General features: G+C 33.4%; 1 protein-coding gene, 1 long non-coding RNA gene and 1 pseudogene across 7 annotated transcripts; 1 reads left to right on the top strand and 2 right to left on the bottom strand.

Annotated features, from left to right (window-relative positions):
• Positions 1 to 42: 42 nt before the first annotated feature.
• On the bottom strand, positions 43 to 712 carry LOC131650227 (protein REVEILLE 1-like; annotated as a pseudogene).
• A 2,223-nt stretch (positions 713 to 2,935) lies between these two features.
• Positions 2,936 to 7,399, bottom strand: LOC131643708 (uncharacterized). Of its 3 annotated transcripts, XM_058914006.1 has the most exons (6): positions 6,718 to 7,399; positions 6,497 to 6,568; positions 6,224 to 6,399; positions 5,112 to 5,251; positions 4,761 to 4,965; positions 3,200 to 4,660 (listed from the first exon to the last, which is right to left on the bottom strand). In XM_058914006.1, the coding sequence occupies exons 3-6, from the start codon at positions 6,367 to 6,369 to the stop codon at positions 4,603 to 4,605; spliced, it is 549 nt and encodes a 182-aa protein (XP_058769989.1). In that variant the 5' UTR covers positions 6,370 to 6,399; positions 6,497 to 6,568; positions 6,718 to 7,399; the 3' UTR covers positions 3,200 to 4,602. The 3 variants fall into 3 exon arrangements, 1 of the variants encoding a protein (XP_058769989.1); XR_009296271.1 differs by adding an exon at positions 2,936 to 3,186 and having other exon boundaries at positions 4,571 to 4,660; positions 4,761 to 6,403; positions 6,718 to 7,389; XR_009296270.1 differs by adding an exon at positions 2,936 to 3,186 and having other exon boundaries at positions 4,571 to 4,660; positions 4,761 to 6,399; positions 6,718 to 7,388.
• A 2,754-nt stretch (positions 7,400 to 10,153) lies between these two features.
• LOC131643707 (uncharacterized) lies at positions 10,154 to 14,736 on the top strand. Of its 4 annotated transcripts, none has more exons than XR_009296268.1 (10): positions 10,154 to 10,657; positions 10,865 to 10,979; positions 11,198 to 11,328; positions 11,407 to 11,499; positions 11,616 to 11,835; positions 12,011 to 12,103; positions 12,179 to 12,304; positions 12,396 to 13,318; positions 13,413 to 13,537; positions 13,608 to 14,736. It is a non-coding gene; the product is annotated as an uncharacterized LOC131643707 (long non-coding RNA). The 4 variants fall into 4 exon arrangements; XR_009296269.1 differs by having other exon boundaries at positions 13,413 to 13,652; positions 13,746 to 14,736; XR_009296267.1 differs by having other exon boundaries at positions 11,425 to 11,499; positions 13,413 to 14,736.
• The last annotated feature ends 1,168 nt before the right edge of the window (positions 14,737 to 15,904 follow it).

Below are 15,904 nucleotides of genomic sequence, written 5' to 3'. Positions count from 1 at the left end.
GCTATGCTTTCTTTTGTAGAAACACTTTTATTGGGGAGAATCTCAGGTTTCTAGCTATAAGACCAAATGAAAAATATATACATAAATCATGTATATTGTTGTTAATAAGATGAAATGGATTAGGAAGATAGTTACCATAAGAGCTTTCTCATCAAGAGGTGAATCAGCATCTAGCTCAGCTTCTTCCTCTGATTGTGTTTTGAATTTAGCAGGTGTGAAAACACTTGCACAGACACAGCTAATCGAAAATCTTGGAGACAACTTCCATTTGGGGTACCTGAATCCGATGAATCAAGGCTTTCGAAACCGGGTTGTAGGTAATACTGATTTCGGAGATTGATTTTCTTGAACAAAATCCGATGCCTTTAGAGAATTAGAACTCACTGCCTTTTTTGGGACTGGAATTTCTTTACTACTGGCCGTCTCAGCCCGCTTACGAGGATAAAGATGCATAGGCTTACGCTTCGGTCTTGGAGAAGGAATTTTGATAGACTCCTTAGTGTTTGTAATGCACCCGCTTTTGTCGCGAAGAACCTAACATGAAATCAAGACAAGATTTAATCAAAAGAAAAATCGAACCACAAATAGATGAACCCTTTTATCACAGTTACAAATAGGTACATCAAAATCTTAACATAGTTTTATGGTTAATGGTAGAATACACCTTAGTGAAAAATATCCGAGGGTAACTTCGATTCTGGACTGCAGTCATTGTACCACCAAGTTCTGTAGTGAAATTAAAAGAAAGCATAGCAGAAAATATATATAACAGAAAGAGAAACTAATATTTTTACTATATGAAGTGGAATGCATTAAATTGAGTGTGATGGATCTGATACTAATTACAGAATTGCAAAAAAATAAATACTTGTATTGAAAATTCATAGAAGTTATTTTTACTATATAACAGAACGATTTCTTGTAGGATCAATGATTCATACATAGTCCTTGATGTTAAATAATGTTAAATGCCTGGAAAAATAACAATCCCCCTGTAATGTTAAAATGCCTTGAATAATGTTAAAATTTGCCTAACCATTCTCAAATTATCATAGGAAGATTCTATTTAGAAGTTGCATGCTTGATAGGAACACTGTTTGCATAAGTAGAAGCTATTGAACTATATATACATCATATAGGGGCAAAACATTGCTTTTAATATCTTTGTTGAAGGCAGCTTGCTGACAGTTACTCCTCTGAAATATGTTGGAGCATTCAAGGGAAGATATGAAGCTAAGCTACCCGAAAGAACCAAAGTGTAATTAATTTGGTGTGTTCAAATTTATGTGCAAGATTTTGAAAATTCTTGTTTGAATGTTAGACTTGATGAGCTAGTAAAGTTGCTGGTATGTGACTAGGAGATTGTGGATTTTGTATCTCTTAGGGATACTGTTGCCTATAGTGAATCTCCAATGGGTGTTAGTGTTACCTTTTGGTTGATATTGTCACAGTGGGAGAATACTAAGTCGCTCTATTGAGATCAAAGATAGTGTTATCTCATTAGACTATTGCAATTTTAAGATCTCAACTTGAGAAGATTCATTATTTACAACATTTTAAAAAGTTAATATAGTGACGGTGAGATTGATCCTCTTAAATTAGTCTGTTGCAAAATTAGATATTAAAATTAAAAAAAAAAAACTATATGCTCACTAACAAAAATTGTGATTATCATAATAAATAGGGTTAAGTTTTTTTTTTGTCCCTATAAATATTTCATAATACTCCTAGTGAGACATCAGTATTATTAACATTGAAATGTCATTGTTTGAATTATATTATATTTTTGAAAAATTATATGCTTTTATGATCAATACATTATATATTTTATGCAGGTTTTGTTGGTATGGTACTTTCTTATGGCCTTTCATTAAACATTGTCTTAGTATATTCCATTCAATGCCAATGCATTCTAGCAAATTTTATAGTACTTGTTGAGAGGATAAATCAATACACCGATATACCAAGAGAAGTCCAAGAAGAGGTATACGAAAATCATCCTCCGCCTAACTAGCCAGATGTAGGAAAAGTAGAAATAAAAGATTTAAAGGTAGTTTATACTTATTTTGAAAATGTAAAGTATATTGTTCAGAAAAAACGCGAGATGAAACTAACCAAATATATATAATTTTTATATGATGTTTTCAGATACGATATATAGGCTTAACGGACCACTTATATTGCACGGTATCACATGCACATTTGAAGGAGGGCACAAGATTGGTATCGTCGGTAGAACGGGAAGTGGGAAATCTACTCTTATAGGTGCTTTGTTTCGTCTTGTGGAGTCGGCAGGAGGGAAAATTTTAGTTGATGGAATAGACATATCATCTATTAGGCTTCATGACTTGAGGTCAAGTTTTGGTATTATACCTCAAGATCCTACCCTTTTCATTGGGACTGTTAGATATAACTTGGATCCTTTATCTCAACATTCTGATCAAGAAATATGGGAGGTAACACAACAAGAAAATTGGAGATTAGCTACGGCAAAATTCGCAACTACTTTCTAGCTAATCTCTATCAAATCAAGTTAGCTAGGGATTAGTTGTGAATTAACTACGATATATGCCGTAGCATGGATTGGGTGGCTAATTATCTAGTCTAAAAATTTCTAGCAAAACTCAAACTAATAATTGAAAATCCCTAGCGAAGCCCAAACTAAAGCGTAGCAAAATATTCAATTTGAGTTTAAGTTTCCCAACAAAATTGCTACGAAATTGCCGCAAAAATATCACAGTAAATTTCAAGCTAAATGGATTAGTTCAAATTACTTTCAATCAAAACATATTAGACTAGATTGTTAAAAATTATTCATATAAAACAAACCGTAATTATTTTTAATTAAACATTAATTTAACTAAACAAAATCAAAATTAAAAAATTACTATGACATTTTTTTTCATTTAAGCTTATAATTCATTTTACTAAGATGAGAACACAACCAAAAAGCATTTCTTTTTTTGTGATTTACAAAACTTTATCCATATCAATATTAAAAACTAAAAAACCTCTAAAATAAATTTACATAATCCAAATAGTAAAACATGATAATTTTGGAAATTCACCTATTAATACTAAAAAATCTAGATAATTACCACTACATTCTACTACCATCTATATGCTCAACATCAAATCCAATAAACCAAGCTTCTCTTCATTTGGATACTTTTGTGAAGATTATTTCTGAAAACAAACATATACACAAAACCTGTTATTTTCATATTCATTTGCATACTTGTGAAGATTATTTCTGCAAAGACCAAAGCCAGAAAGAACTTATGAATTGAAATGTTCACAATCGATGAGAAAATTCAAATTAACACCAGATATTATTATATCATTAATCTTTAAAATCTTACCATCTGTACATGATATATCGAAAATGGCCATTTCATGCAAAAACAAAATAACCCACAAGCAGTTGTTCCAAACTTTAACAAAGCTATTGCAAATTGGAAACGGCTAACCAAGTATAAAAATTCCTAAGTATAAAGGGATGCTAAGATAGAAGCTCCCTTATATGTTTTATTCTACAAACATTTGTCATTTAAGAGTTTATGTAAAAGCTATTTCTACAACGGGAGAGGTAATAAAAGTAAACTTCAATATAAACTACGTAAAATCTAACTTCTATAAGCTCTTCCAAACAAATTCATAATGAAATTGTGAATGCACTTTCTACAATCTGGATGCAGTTCTATTTCTGTTTCACATTAATGGAAATTGGAACAGTGTCAAACACTCAAACATAATGGAACCGATAGAGGATTCAGAATATAACTTCTTTAACTAGCAAGTGGTCCAGTATGAATAATGCATATAATAGAGAGACACAGAATGATGTCTAGACAGGTAAACCATCACAAATAAAGGAGGGGAAAAAGAAGAAAAGCAAATGCTAAAAGAATGCCTAATTCTTCCTAAGAAAACTTATTCTGTCAAGCACGATGAATTAAATAGTAATTATAAAGAATCAATGATATCAAATTTCAATTCCAGGACTGGTATATATTATTTACCATCTGAAGATCAAGAATCCCAAATGTACTCTCAACTAGATGGGGACGCGCACAGACATCATAAACGACTGGCCTCTCAAACCATGAAATTACAAAATGTGTTTCATCATAAACGTGCATGTCAAATAAGATACCAATATAATTTCCAGCAAGAAAACATAACTTGGAGTAACAAAATCAATAGATTCAACCAAGATTAAGTTAAAATCACAACAGAAGCACTATAACCACTTTTTCAATCGATCAAGTTAAAATATACACTGGTCAAACTACATGTTAATAGTTTCTTTGACATTTTGCTCATTCTAAGTCTAATGTCCTCTCTAGAAACACACCCTCAGTAAAGCATGAATTTTAATATTCTTGGTACTTATCCAAATTATCAATTTCAACACAATTGTTTACCATTAAATAGCACCCCACCAAAACAAGATCAAACACAAGTGCAAAATCACATTAGGAAATTATGTGCCCGGGCAAACCCTAAAGCAGACCAATTTTTGTAATTCAAACCAAGAAAGTAATTTTTAAAAATAAAATTTACTCACCGAAGCCTTAGGCATTGATGGTGTCATTGGAATCAACAGTCTTGACTGCTTAAGAGCAAGTTCTTCAAGCCTCTGGATTTTGACCAAAACCTACAATTGATACACACATTATAAATTGGTAGTGAAAATAAATAAAATCATTAAATTTTAAAGAATGAAATAGAAATTGACATAAAGCTAACTTGAATACCTGGGGAATTGACAGAGCTCGATATGGAGTATGTACCAAAGCTTCAGCCATGTTAAGACCTCCTGGTGTACTTGAAAGTACAGACCCAGAGTCGGGTACCAGTTTCTTGTGCTGTCAGAGACCCGGTAATACTGCTTCCCCATCATAAAAGGTACTTCTACTAGTGCAGAACTCCATCCTTCTCTTCCAATCATAGAAGAACTGCCTAACAGGTAGAGATTGACTAAAAGTACCACCCAAACCAGGAGATGTGACTCTGCCTATTTCAGCTGACCTAGACCTTTCATCTCCACTAAGTGATGGAATTTTTTATATCAAAAACAGCTTTGAAAAAACAACTATTGATACTACCCCTAAAAAGTACATCATTTCCATTGCTCTGGTTATAGTTTCCACCAGATTTAGCATCTACAGCCCCTCTATGGTTAGCAAGCTTGCTCTGTTTCTTGGAGACCAATGAATGAGAACACCGCATAGGATCCCTCTTTGTCCTTACCGAAAAGAGATCAGCCAATGGTTTAGAACACTTCTGATCCCGACTAATGTGCCAAATATGGTTAGATTCATGGTTAAATTACATATTATAGTATATGATCAATCCAAAAAAAAATTAGACAACTTATTATAGATCAAACCTGCAAATTTTTAAGTACAAAAAAATGACAAAGAACGCCGAAGTAATCTCGTTTTCACAAAATTGATCTCGACGAAGTCAATATATGTCGGGAAATACAGTGACATCAGTTTACCTATAAACATTTGACATAAATATACAAATGACATAGTTCACCATAAAAAGATACTGGTCATTTTAGAAAACCTTATGACCACCTAATCTCAGTGTTTAACTTTTGAGCATACATAACTGCTAATGCCCGGGTAACAAACAAGAAAGTTTAGACTTTGGGAAGGTAATGAGTTCTACCCAGCAATTATAAGAACCTTGTTTTAAACATGTATTTTAAGTACACTAGAACTATAAATTGGAAGAAGTTAGAACCTCAATACTTATATGGACTGACATGGCAGATATATCAATGAATAATAAATCCTAAAGCACAATAATTCTCCATTTGCGAATCGAAAGAAAAGAGAAGGAAGCTTATCGAATCATGAGTTAACTTTGTGCTACCTCGATTATGCAATATAGAATTAACACCAGATCATATAAATAAACAAATCATGAGTTGAGTTTCATGGCATTGGTTCATCAAACGGGGTTTTCATGCTATAGTAATTCTATATGTTTTTCTATTATGTATTGATACCGGTAACTTTATCTTATCGACACCACCATGCAATGAAGTTAATGTCACGAATACATTTAGAAAAAGGAGAGTTATGAATTCATCGAAGGTGAATGATAATTAATTTACATACCACATCAGTGATAACCATAACCGTTAGCGTTGTAATTAAATAATAGCTTAACATGTTCGGTCAATAGAATGTGCAAAAGATACCTATCTTTTAATGGCGGTGTTGTCAGTACGATCCGACAATTAGAGCAACATTTTGAAGCTGATCTGACTGATGTCTTTCCGAGCTCCAAATTTGTTTCCTTTTGAACCCTCGAGGAACGATCATGACTTTCACTTTGACATTTCATCGAACGCGTTGTGTGCCGAGCTTCTGCCCCCTAACTTCCCAAATTAAACAATTAATAAACACAAACAACAAATAAACTACAAATCAAAACAATAAACACGAACACAAAAAAGTAAGTGGAAACTCACGAAGCAATCAGCATTGAAGAAACACCAAGCAATTACAACTCCCGTCTACTTAAATCATTCAAAGATAGAAACCTATTTGTGTAAGAAACAGAAGCAGAGCAATAAAGTGTATCAGAAGCAAGCTTGTATTATTCAGCAACTTCAACTAACCTATTCACAAGAACACTCCTTATAGCGAAAACCAAAACCCAAATGCAATTTTAATTTTCATTAACAATTACCTTCAAATTACGAAGGTAATCGTGATTATGTAACATAGGGTTCACATAACTGAGGATCTTCCACCTTCTTTGGTACCAAGATTTTGCGAAGTTTCTCTTATTCTTCTTCTGCTTGTGACTGGTTGTATCGGAAAACAACGTCGTTGGTTATGTCACCGAGAGCAACACACTCTCTTTTTCATTGTTCACAGTGCAGCTACTTCCTTTTTTTTCTTTGCTTCATGTTGAGGGCGGCGCGTGGAGTTATCGATCAGAGATGTATGAACTAGGACGATCGGAGTCAGAAGACAATGAGATCAATCAAATTCGGAGGAAAACGGTGGCAATTGGAGACGGAGGTGTATAGGTCGGTCGGAGACGGAGGCGGATAGGTCAGTCGGAGGCGGATAGGTCAGTCGGAGACGGAGGCGGATAGGTCAGTCGGAGACGGAGAACAAGACGAATATGGGTGAGTGTGAGAGTGACACAGTATCTGAGAGTGAACACCAGTAAATAGAAAATATTAAATAAAAAATAAATACATACTAAACATTAGTTAATTATTCGTAATTTGATTATATGGTTGTGATATAGATTGGAATTAGCTACAAAATTATTTTGTAGTAAAATTATGGTAGTTAATCTTGCATTTTCTTGTTGTGTAACTATAATTTCTACATTTTGTTTAATTTTGTTTATCCTAAAAAAGAAGGAATAACAATATATGCCTTTCATGCAAAGGATCTTCAAAAGTGCCAATTGCAAGAGTCTGTCAAAGATAAAGGTGGCTTAGATTCCTCAGGTACTCTTTTTAGTTCAAAATTTTAATGTTGAAACAAAACTTTATGCAAGAACTTTGTTTGGAGATAAATTAAAATATTATGTAGTTGTTGAAGACAGATCGAATTAGAGCATTGGACAAAGGAAACTATTTTGTTTGGGACATGCTCTTTTGTTTGGGACATGCTCGTTAATCCACCTACAATTCATTATCATTAATTTATTCCATTTATTTTGTGCTACCAGTTTCGTTATTGGTTCCTGTATTATTTTATTACCAGGTTGTTGATTGGACTGAAGTCCTAGATATAGTGACTCCAGTATGTTATCGCGCAGATGGACAGGTATTATTTTCAAAAACAATTTCAATTCAATTTGAACAATAAGCTATTGATATAAAGGAAATGATTTCATTTGAATAATATGATACATAACAGGGATGGATTGTTGGAGAGAGAGGTAAACTCTTCTATAAACAAAGAAACATTTTTCCATTAATTGATAAAAGAAAAAAGTTCACTTCACATGTTGAAATGGCACACTTGACATGGATATGTAAACTGGCAGAATGTTAGAATGTTAAAACTGATAAGCATCATGTTAATTGTATATAGCAAATGTTAAAATCGAAGTAAAAGACGAACACAAACAACAAAGTGAATATCGAGAATCTGTATTTTTGGTTCTGTGTGTGTTATAACAAGAATTGTTTTGATTCAATTTCTTTCGCTAAAGCAAGAATTGTGTCCTCATACCTCTTTCGCTAAAGCATGGTTTTCATTTAGCTTTATCTGTATAACATATTTTGAATTGAATGATTTGTCAGATTTGAATTAAATTCTCTTTTTTGTGTTGAATTGAATGGTTTGAATTGAATTATTTTTATCAATATAGCTTTATCAGTGTTGATGTTTTGGTTTATTAGTATATTAGTTAAAGTTTCATTCATTGATTACAATGACAAATTCACATTTCACAATATGTCATACATTGATCACAAAACAACCAGATAAATTTTTACTAAACTTTTCTTCATGCGTATGTTTTAGGACTAAAACCAAGACGGAAATTTCAGACTAAAACCAAATAGCATATTTATTTTAGGGAGTAAATCTGAATTATCTTACTTATTTTGCAGCAAACAAAGCTATGTTGTTGTGTTAGTTAAGGCAAATTGTGTGTCTAGGAAGAGTCCCGAAGTTGGTGTGACAAGAGATAACTCAGGTGACTATTTTATCGGTCCTGGAGTTACAGAACTGTTTGAGAACTTTCGGCTAATGACCAGTGAAGTCCCCCACCTGCATCGCGGTCCTCTATAGCCGCAATTCCTACTGTCAAGATTGTGTCGAAGCATCTTCAGTCAGATCCGTTGTGTCTCGTATGCCAAGATGACTTTTAGTTGGGGACTGATGTAAAACAAATGCCGTGTAAGCATGGTTGGTTCAGCATAACACCTGCCCTATTTGCCGTCAAGAATTGCCACCACAGGGATCGAGCGGTAACCGTAATTTAAATAGAAGCAGTTTTACTCAAGGTTGTCAAAATCGAGTTTTTACCTTGACTCGTTTTACCTAGGTAAAATCGAAACATAAAATCGAAACGTAAAATCATAGAGTTTACCTCATATTAAAATTATATTAAATTTATATATACGACATATGTATACTTATATAATATTATAAATACGCTAATTATTTAAAATTTTAACTTAATTATAAAGTAAAAATATACTATATAATCATAATAAAGTGTAATCTTCACAAACTTGTATCAAACTACATAAATTATCTACCAAATCATAAAATGTAACATCTAAAAAATTATAAAAAAAATAATAGTTTCATAAATTTTTCGAGTTCAAAAAAACAAATCTTTTCATCTTCATCTTTAACTTAAACAAAAGTTCAATGCTTCTACAACATCATCTTCATTAGAACACTCATATTCGACTTGATTAAATCCATCTCCAAATGTTAAAGATTATTTAATATTATAACCAAGATATGAATGTGAATAAAATTAAAAATTCATAGAGAAAATTTTATGGGTCAAAATATAAAATTTGATTTATAAATTTTGACTAAAAAAAAGTAAAATTAGGTCAAAGAGTAAAATCTAACGATTTTACATGATTTTACACGATTTCGCCAATTTCAGGACGATTTAAATCACGTAAAATCGTTTCGGAATATGATTTTACATAAAAAGGTTTTTACCTGGGATTTAACACGAAATGCTGACTTAGAAACGTGAAATCCATAGAGTTTAAGTTTTAAATCGAGATTTTAACAACCTTGGTTTTACTTTTTGTGACAGAAATCTGTTTTACCTTTTGGCTCTTCTAATTTTAGAAGTAATGATAGAGCAATGGAATGATGTTGATTGCTCAGAATGAAACCATGCGAGAGCTGAGTCTAACGATATGTATTTGTTTTCTAAAGGTATCAACTGTTTTTTTTTTCTTAACAAAGAGTTTGAAATACCTATATTGTTTGGTTTAATATTTATGTTAATATTAGTGAAATAAAGTAAATACTTGTTAATATTTATGTATATTTCATCTAAGATTTCATTACAAATTAATTATATTGATAGAATATAGAGAATATTTTAAATTAATCTATCATATAAGAAAAGTCTACCATTTGGGACTTTCTTAGCCTATCCACATCAGCAACTCTTCTCTCAATTTTCCACGTCACTTTTCTCAATTTTATGCTCATGCTACGATGGTTACACTTCTCAAATTGCAGTTACTAAGTATCCTCTTTCTCCTATTCATTTCACGTTACAAACTTCCTCCGAATTCTCTTCATCAATTCATTTCACGTTACAAACTTCCAGCGGTTACTACTCTCCACATTCATCTTCCCCAAATTCTAACCCTAAATCAAATACAGTATTTCACACAACCTTTCATCAACCCTCATCACAACCATCACCACAAATTCATCATTGGACCGCAACAGATTCACAACGTGCGGAGCACCGTCATCGGTAACAAATCTTCAGCAGCAACGATTGTAATCTGATATACAACGACATCATCAGAAAATCACGGTTGCGACATCAGATTCACGCGGATCCGCCAACAAGCTTCCATTCACACCCTGATCGAAGCAATTATTGGGTTTTGTTTGAATTTTCAGATAACGTTTGTTTTTTGAAATTTTCAGATAAGGTTTGTTGTTTGATGCATATTAGATAGATTCTTTTCATGTGCATTTTATGATCGATTTTGCTCTGCTTTTGTATTTTTAAAGATTTGGTTTTTAAGATTGTGGTTGATTGTTGTGCATTTAGATTGATTCCTTATCTGAATTGTGACCATCATTGATTGATCAGTGATTTGTTTGTGGTTCTTTGATTTGAACTGAATGACTTTTAGGTAAAAAGGAAAAGAAAACATTGACGGAATTTCTCACGGTTTGTGGTGGCCTTCCTCCCGACGATGGAGAAATCCGGTTGCGTTGCGCGACTGCGAACAAAATTGAAGGGCAAAGGTAGGGTGGCTATAATGATGTGTTTACAACCATTATGATATGATCTATGCTTTGACCATTATGATATGTTCTATGCTTTGACTTCGCGATATCAGAATAGCAATCTGTTGGATTTGATTGAAAACTTTCTCGAAGTTTTACATTATCCTTTCGTTTAGATGTCAATTATTGTCTGGAAAATGTATTTTATCTTGCTCTTTTCTTTCATTACTTTTCAGGTGCATGGGATACTGTCTCAAATGGATCCAGCAGTGGTTGCATTTTGTGACAAGATTGCAAGCCAGGGTGGCCCAGTTCAGATATTGGTTCTGCTTTATATGACTGGTCATGCTTATGAGCCTAATGGGTGGTAATTTATGATGATTTTGATTTTGTCTGGGTTTTACTGATTCATAGATCTGATTTTTTAAAACATGATTTTCTTTAGTTATGCGTGAATTTGCAGCTATTGACTGGTATTAAAAGAAGGCTTTTGTGTTATCGATTATTAGCAGTCTGCGATTGTCGACAGGAATAAGAGGTATGTTATAGAATAATGCACATTTTCTTGATTACTAATTAATATATGATGTATTATTTCTGTTGTATTTCAATTTAAATGTACTCTTTTATTTCATGGTTTTGGAAACAAATTAGGTAGATGGATCTGAATAGAGAGGATGAGAGAGCCATAATAGAAGCTGCAGGAGGAAGAGTCATACATTGGAAAGGATACCGAGTTCTTGGTGTCTTGAGGGGTTGGTATTGGTGGATCATTAGCAACTATGGTTGTTGGACTGGCCGGTTCACTTGGAAAGGAATCAGAACAGTTGTGAATGGATAAAGTACTTGATATGCAGCGGGCCTGCTATACGGTGTAAGCTTTTGCATTTATCTTTCTATATGAGAACTAACTATACTTGACATTTCAAAATCGGACTGTGGGGGATAATGTAATATTATTTTTACCCAACTGCATAACTTCCTACATATTTTCTCATATAACGTTTTTGTACTTTGATTTTTTTTATGGTGATACTTTTGATTTTCAGGTTTTTCCATTATAGAGTTGCACATCCAGTTGATAGTGCTTTTGGTCTATGGTTGACATCTATAATTCGCGCGACCATCTTGGCATGATTCAGGTACATATGTTCCTTTTGCGTGTAATCAAATCTGAATGATGAGAGGCATACTCATATTTGGTTTATCATTGTTAGGTTTTTCTTTGACACAGTGGTGCCCATGACATGGAAGGAAATGAACTTCCAAGGTTGGTTTATGTTTCTAGAGAGAAAAGGCCAGGTTACACCCACCACAAAAAGGCTGGTGCTGAAAATGCACTGGTAAGATCAATAGATACTTAAGATTAAGTTAACAATTTATATAAGCTCATCAAGATTTTGTTGTGCTTGACGTTTATTTCGTTTAATATAGGCGAGGGTGTCTGCAGTTCTCATAATGCTCCCTACATTCTCAGTCTTGATTGATTGTGATCATTATGTTAACAATAGCAAGGCTGTTTGAGGAGCGATGTGTTTTCTGATGGATCCAGTAATCGGTAAGATCTTTGTTATGTGCAGTTCCCCCGGAGATTTGATGGCATTGATCACAGTGATCGATATGCCAATCGCAACACGGTTTTCTTTGATGCCAATATTCGTTTGTGCTATTGTTACTTCAGTGTCTTAAAAAGTTGTGTGAATTTCTATGGGAAGAAACATATGTAGGCAGCAAGGAATAGGAAAAAGGAAGTTAGTTGAGTGTAAATATTGCAATCTTGAATGGCAGGAAATAATAAGACATCATAGAGATAAGGTCAACCAAGCGATTAACCGGTACACTGTGTTAAATCGATACTATGGCAGTTGCTCAATGGACTGAACTATCTGCACAGGTTAGTCTATTCTTTGTGAAGTTAAAGATGGTTCCTTTTATTTGTTTTCTTTGTGTTTACTTATATTATTTCTGAATACGCATGGAGAATCAACTGCCCTAATGCTACAATTGGCCTTTCAAAGTCTCGGAATAGTTTACGGAGACATTGGTTAATACTATTACTAGCTTTTATTTTCGTGATAATATAAATGTTTTTGAGCATTTTCACTAACTATAGTGATTTGTTATGTGGAACATTTGCTTTGTATTCTATTGTATGTCGTTACGCCAAAGTGGGACTTCTTCCGAATAACCAAGTAGAGGACACACAGGTGTCTAATTACCAGCTGGGATTGCTGAACTGCCGTGAAATGAGAGCTTCCAACCTTAAAACTGTGCTTCAGAAGAGTCACTTTATGAAGATCTTCCTCTTATCTGATACTTTGCTGGGAACTTCCATGGTTATCGGTGAACGTGTGTGGGTAATGAATGTTGTCCCAATAAATGGACTTAACTGTCTTCTTTTTCTCTGATGAATGGTTCTATATAAAGATAGCATGTTTTGGTTTCATGCAGGTCTGAATTTTGAAGACAATCACATAACTACTTGGCTTGGAAATCTTCTTGCTGTGCCCGATCTCCGTAAAGAGTGGCATGAAAATTTGAGCTCACATGTTGGCTCACACTCACAGAAGAACAAGGTATATACTGAAAATTATATGGCTAACTATAATTTAGATGAATATATAATTGGATAGTGTTTTTGTGCAGCTGTTGAATGTTGCGCTTGATATGGCTAGGAGAGAAGCAGAAACTGTAATTCATGCTTGCAATGACTTTTTGGCTGTTATGAATCACGAGATGAGAACTCTGATGCGTGCAATTATTGCACTCTCTTAATTGTTACAGGAAACAGATATGACTGCCGAGCAACGTCTGATGGTGGAAACAATATGAAAAGCAGCAATTTATTGGCTATGATGTACTCAAGATCCTGTTTTGGTTTTTGTTACCAAGTTTTTGTATTTGACATATTTATGCATTTTTCCATAGGTGACACTATGATAGCGACTGATATGATGTTGTGCTGGTAGCAGTTTGGGATTGTCGTAATCCATGGGCTTGGCTAAGTTGTGCATTTCTGTGACGACTCATCTCCGCCTAATTGACAGATTTGTGCATCCGATTAGCGTTGAACAAATACGCTCTGATTGAATTGCATTCAAAGATATTTGGTTTTTTCTATTAATGTTTAGTATCATCTTCTTGATTTCTGCTATTTTACACCGTGTGGTTTGGTTTATGTGCTACCAGATTCTTTCTTTGCTGTCTGTCTTGGCCTGGTGCGGTATTTGGCTTGGTGCTGGTGGTGTTTAGTTGATGTTTACAGCTCTGCTTACTTAGTGATATTTTATATGGTTTTGGTTTGATTCTGTTCTCGGGTGGTTGTTAGTGCTATATTTTGAAAATCAAATTCTACTTGCTGTGTATCTGTGTATTTGATAGATTTGCTGACATCAACTATGAAAGTGATACACTATTGGATAATTTTTTAGAGTTACAAGTTTAACACATTCAGCCATCAATTTGTTTTATATTAACTTGATGATCAAGTATGTAAAATATTGGATGTTTAAATAGTTTTTGAATCATATGAAGCTCTGCAGCTTTGATCTACTTAATGAGAACTTTAAATTCAAATTTTGCTTTGTTTCAGCCCTTTGTTCGTTACATGGAAGAAAGTGGTAAATGATCCAATAGATCAAAGTATGCTTGCAAAAAACATATCAGTGTTCGGTGAGTAAGTGGTTTATTAATATCTAACACATGATAATATCTAATTACTTCTCTTAACACCAAAGATTGAACAAGTCTGGTGCAGATCTGTCTTGGATAAAGTTATAACTGTGTTTGTAATTTGCCTTTGGCAACTGCTGTTGGCTCTTCCGAATTGAATAATGAGAGGCGTTGCTGGTTTTATGTTCCCAACGTGCTGTTAATGGAATCGTCTGGTGTGATGCTAGCTGCGCGGTGTGAAGCGGTGAATCGCGGCGGAGCAGGTATCGCTGGGTGTTCGGTATCGCTCGCGTCTGAATCGGTGGTGCGAATCTCGTGGTACAACGTCGAGATCAAGTCACACCACTTTTCCATTTATTGAAGTTGAATTTAAATTTCATATAGCAGGTTTATTGAACAAACCTCAAATGAACTGCTATGTAATGGCTTGCCATTTTTTGCATTCTCATTACAATTTTTTGACCAAGTTTCCGTATATCTTTTGTAAATCTCAAAGAATGTGTATTTTTTTAGGATCGCTTATGCCTATCTTTTAATTCAAGTTTCTTTTGCCTTTAAAAAAAAAAAAAGATGTGACCAGTTCTATCAATTATCATCATGAATTTGAAAACAACTTGATCAAACTAGCCTCACATTCTTCAAAAACAACTAAAAAGGAACAAATGTGCTAACACACAATCATTTATGCTCTTCTCATGATTTTAATATCTATAGCATTCATTTTACTAGAAGTTGGTTTTCTACAATGAAGAAAGTTTTTAGTCATGATTCAAGAAAAGACAAGGTTAATTTCATAAATATTTAAATAAACAAACAAAAATTATTTTCTCTTCTAATTTGGTTGATGAAACGGAAATGTGGTACATTTAAATATTTTAGCATTCAAATGTATATGAAATAAAATGTTCTCCAACCAATATAATTTGCACATTTATTTCTCTCATTTATAAGTTGAAAGTTGAATTTAATGTGTCCTTTTGAGTCACTTTTATCCTTCCACAATATTGATTTTATAGTCTCGCATTTGACTGCAAGATTTGTTTCTAAAAGTGCCACGGGGCACGACCTATTAGATCTACACAAGAAAATATTCATACTTATTATTTTCAATGTATATTTGAGTACAATTATATCATACAAAATAATAATAAACTAGAAAAATAAAACTACAGATAAAAATTCGGGAACATAAAATTACTCATAAAAATATTGAATATTAACAAGAACATTAAATTCCTATTCAAAATATTGAATATTAGTATTTTTATAAT

The sequence above is a fragment of the Vicia villosa genome, linkage group LG1, assembly GCF_029867415.1.
Source record: "Vicia villosa cultivar HV-30 ecotype Madison, WI linkage group LG1, Vvil1.0, whole genome shotgun sequence".
Classification (NCBI taxonomy): Eukaryota; Viridiplantae; Streptophyta; class Magnoliopsida; order Fabales; family Fabaceae; genus Vicia; species Vicia villosa.
Note: the sequence above shows the minus strand (reverse complement) of the source record. Positions and strands in the feature narration are given on the sequence as shown.

What these genes read in the sequence shown, in the direction of transcription:
- LOC131643708 (XM_058914006.1), bottom strand. Translation starts at nt 6,369, where the DNA reads ATGAAATGTCAAAGTGAAAGTCATGATCGTTCCTCGAGGGTTCAAAAG. An exon ending in ACACCGCCATTAAAAGATAG is followed by an intron (nt 5,252 to 6,223) that starts GTATCTTTTGCA and finishes CTTTTCGGTAAG; the next exon opens with GACAAAGAGGGATCCTATGC. An exon ending in AAATGATGTACTTTTTAGGG is followed by an intron (nt 4,966 to 5,111) that starts GTAGTATCAATA and finishes TCTACCTGTTAG; the next exon opens with GCAGTTCTTCTATGATTGGA.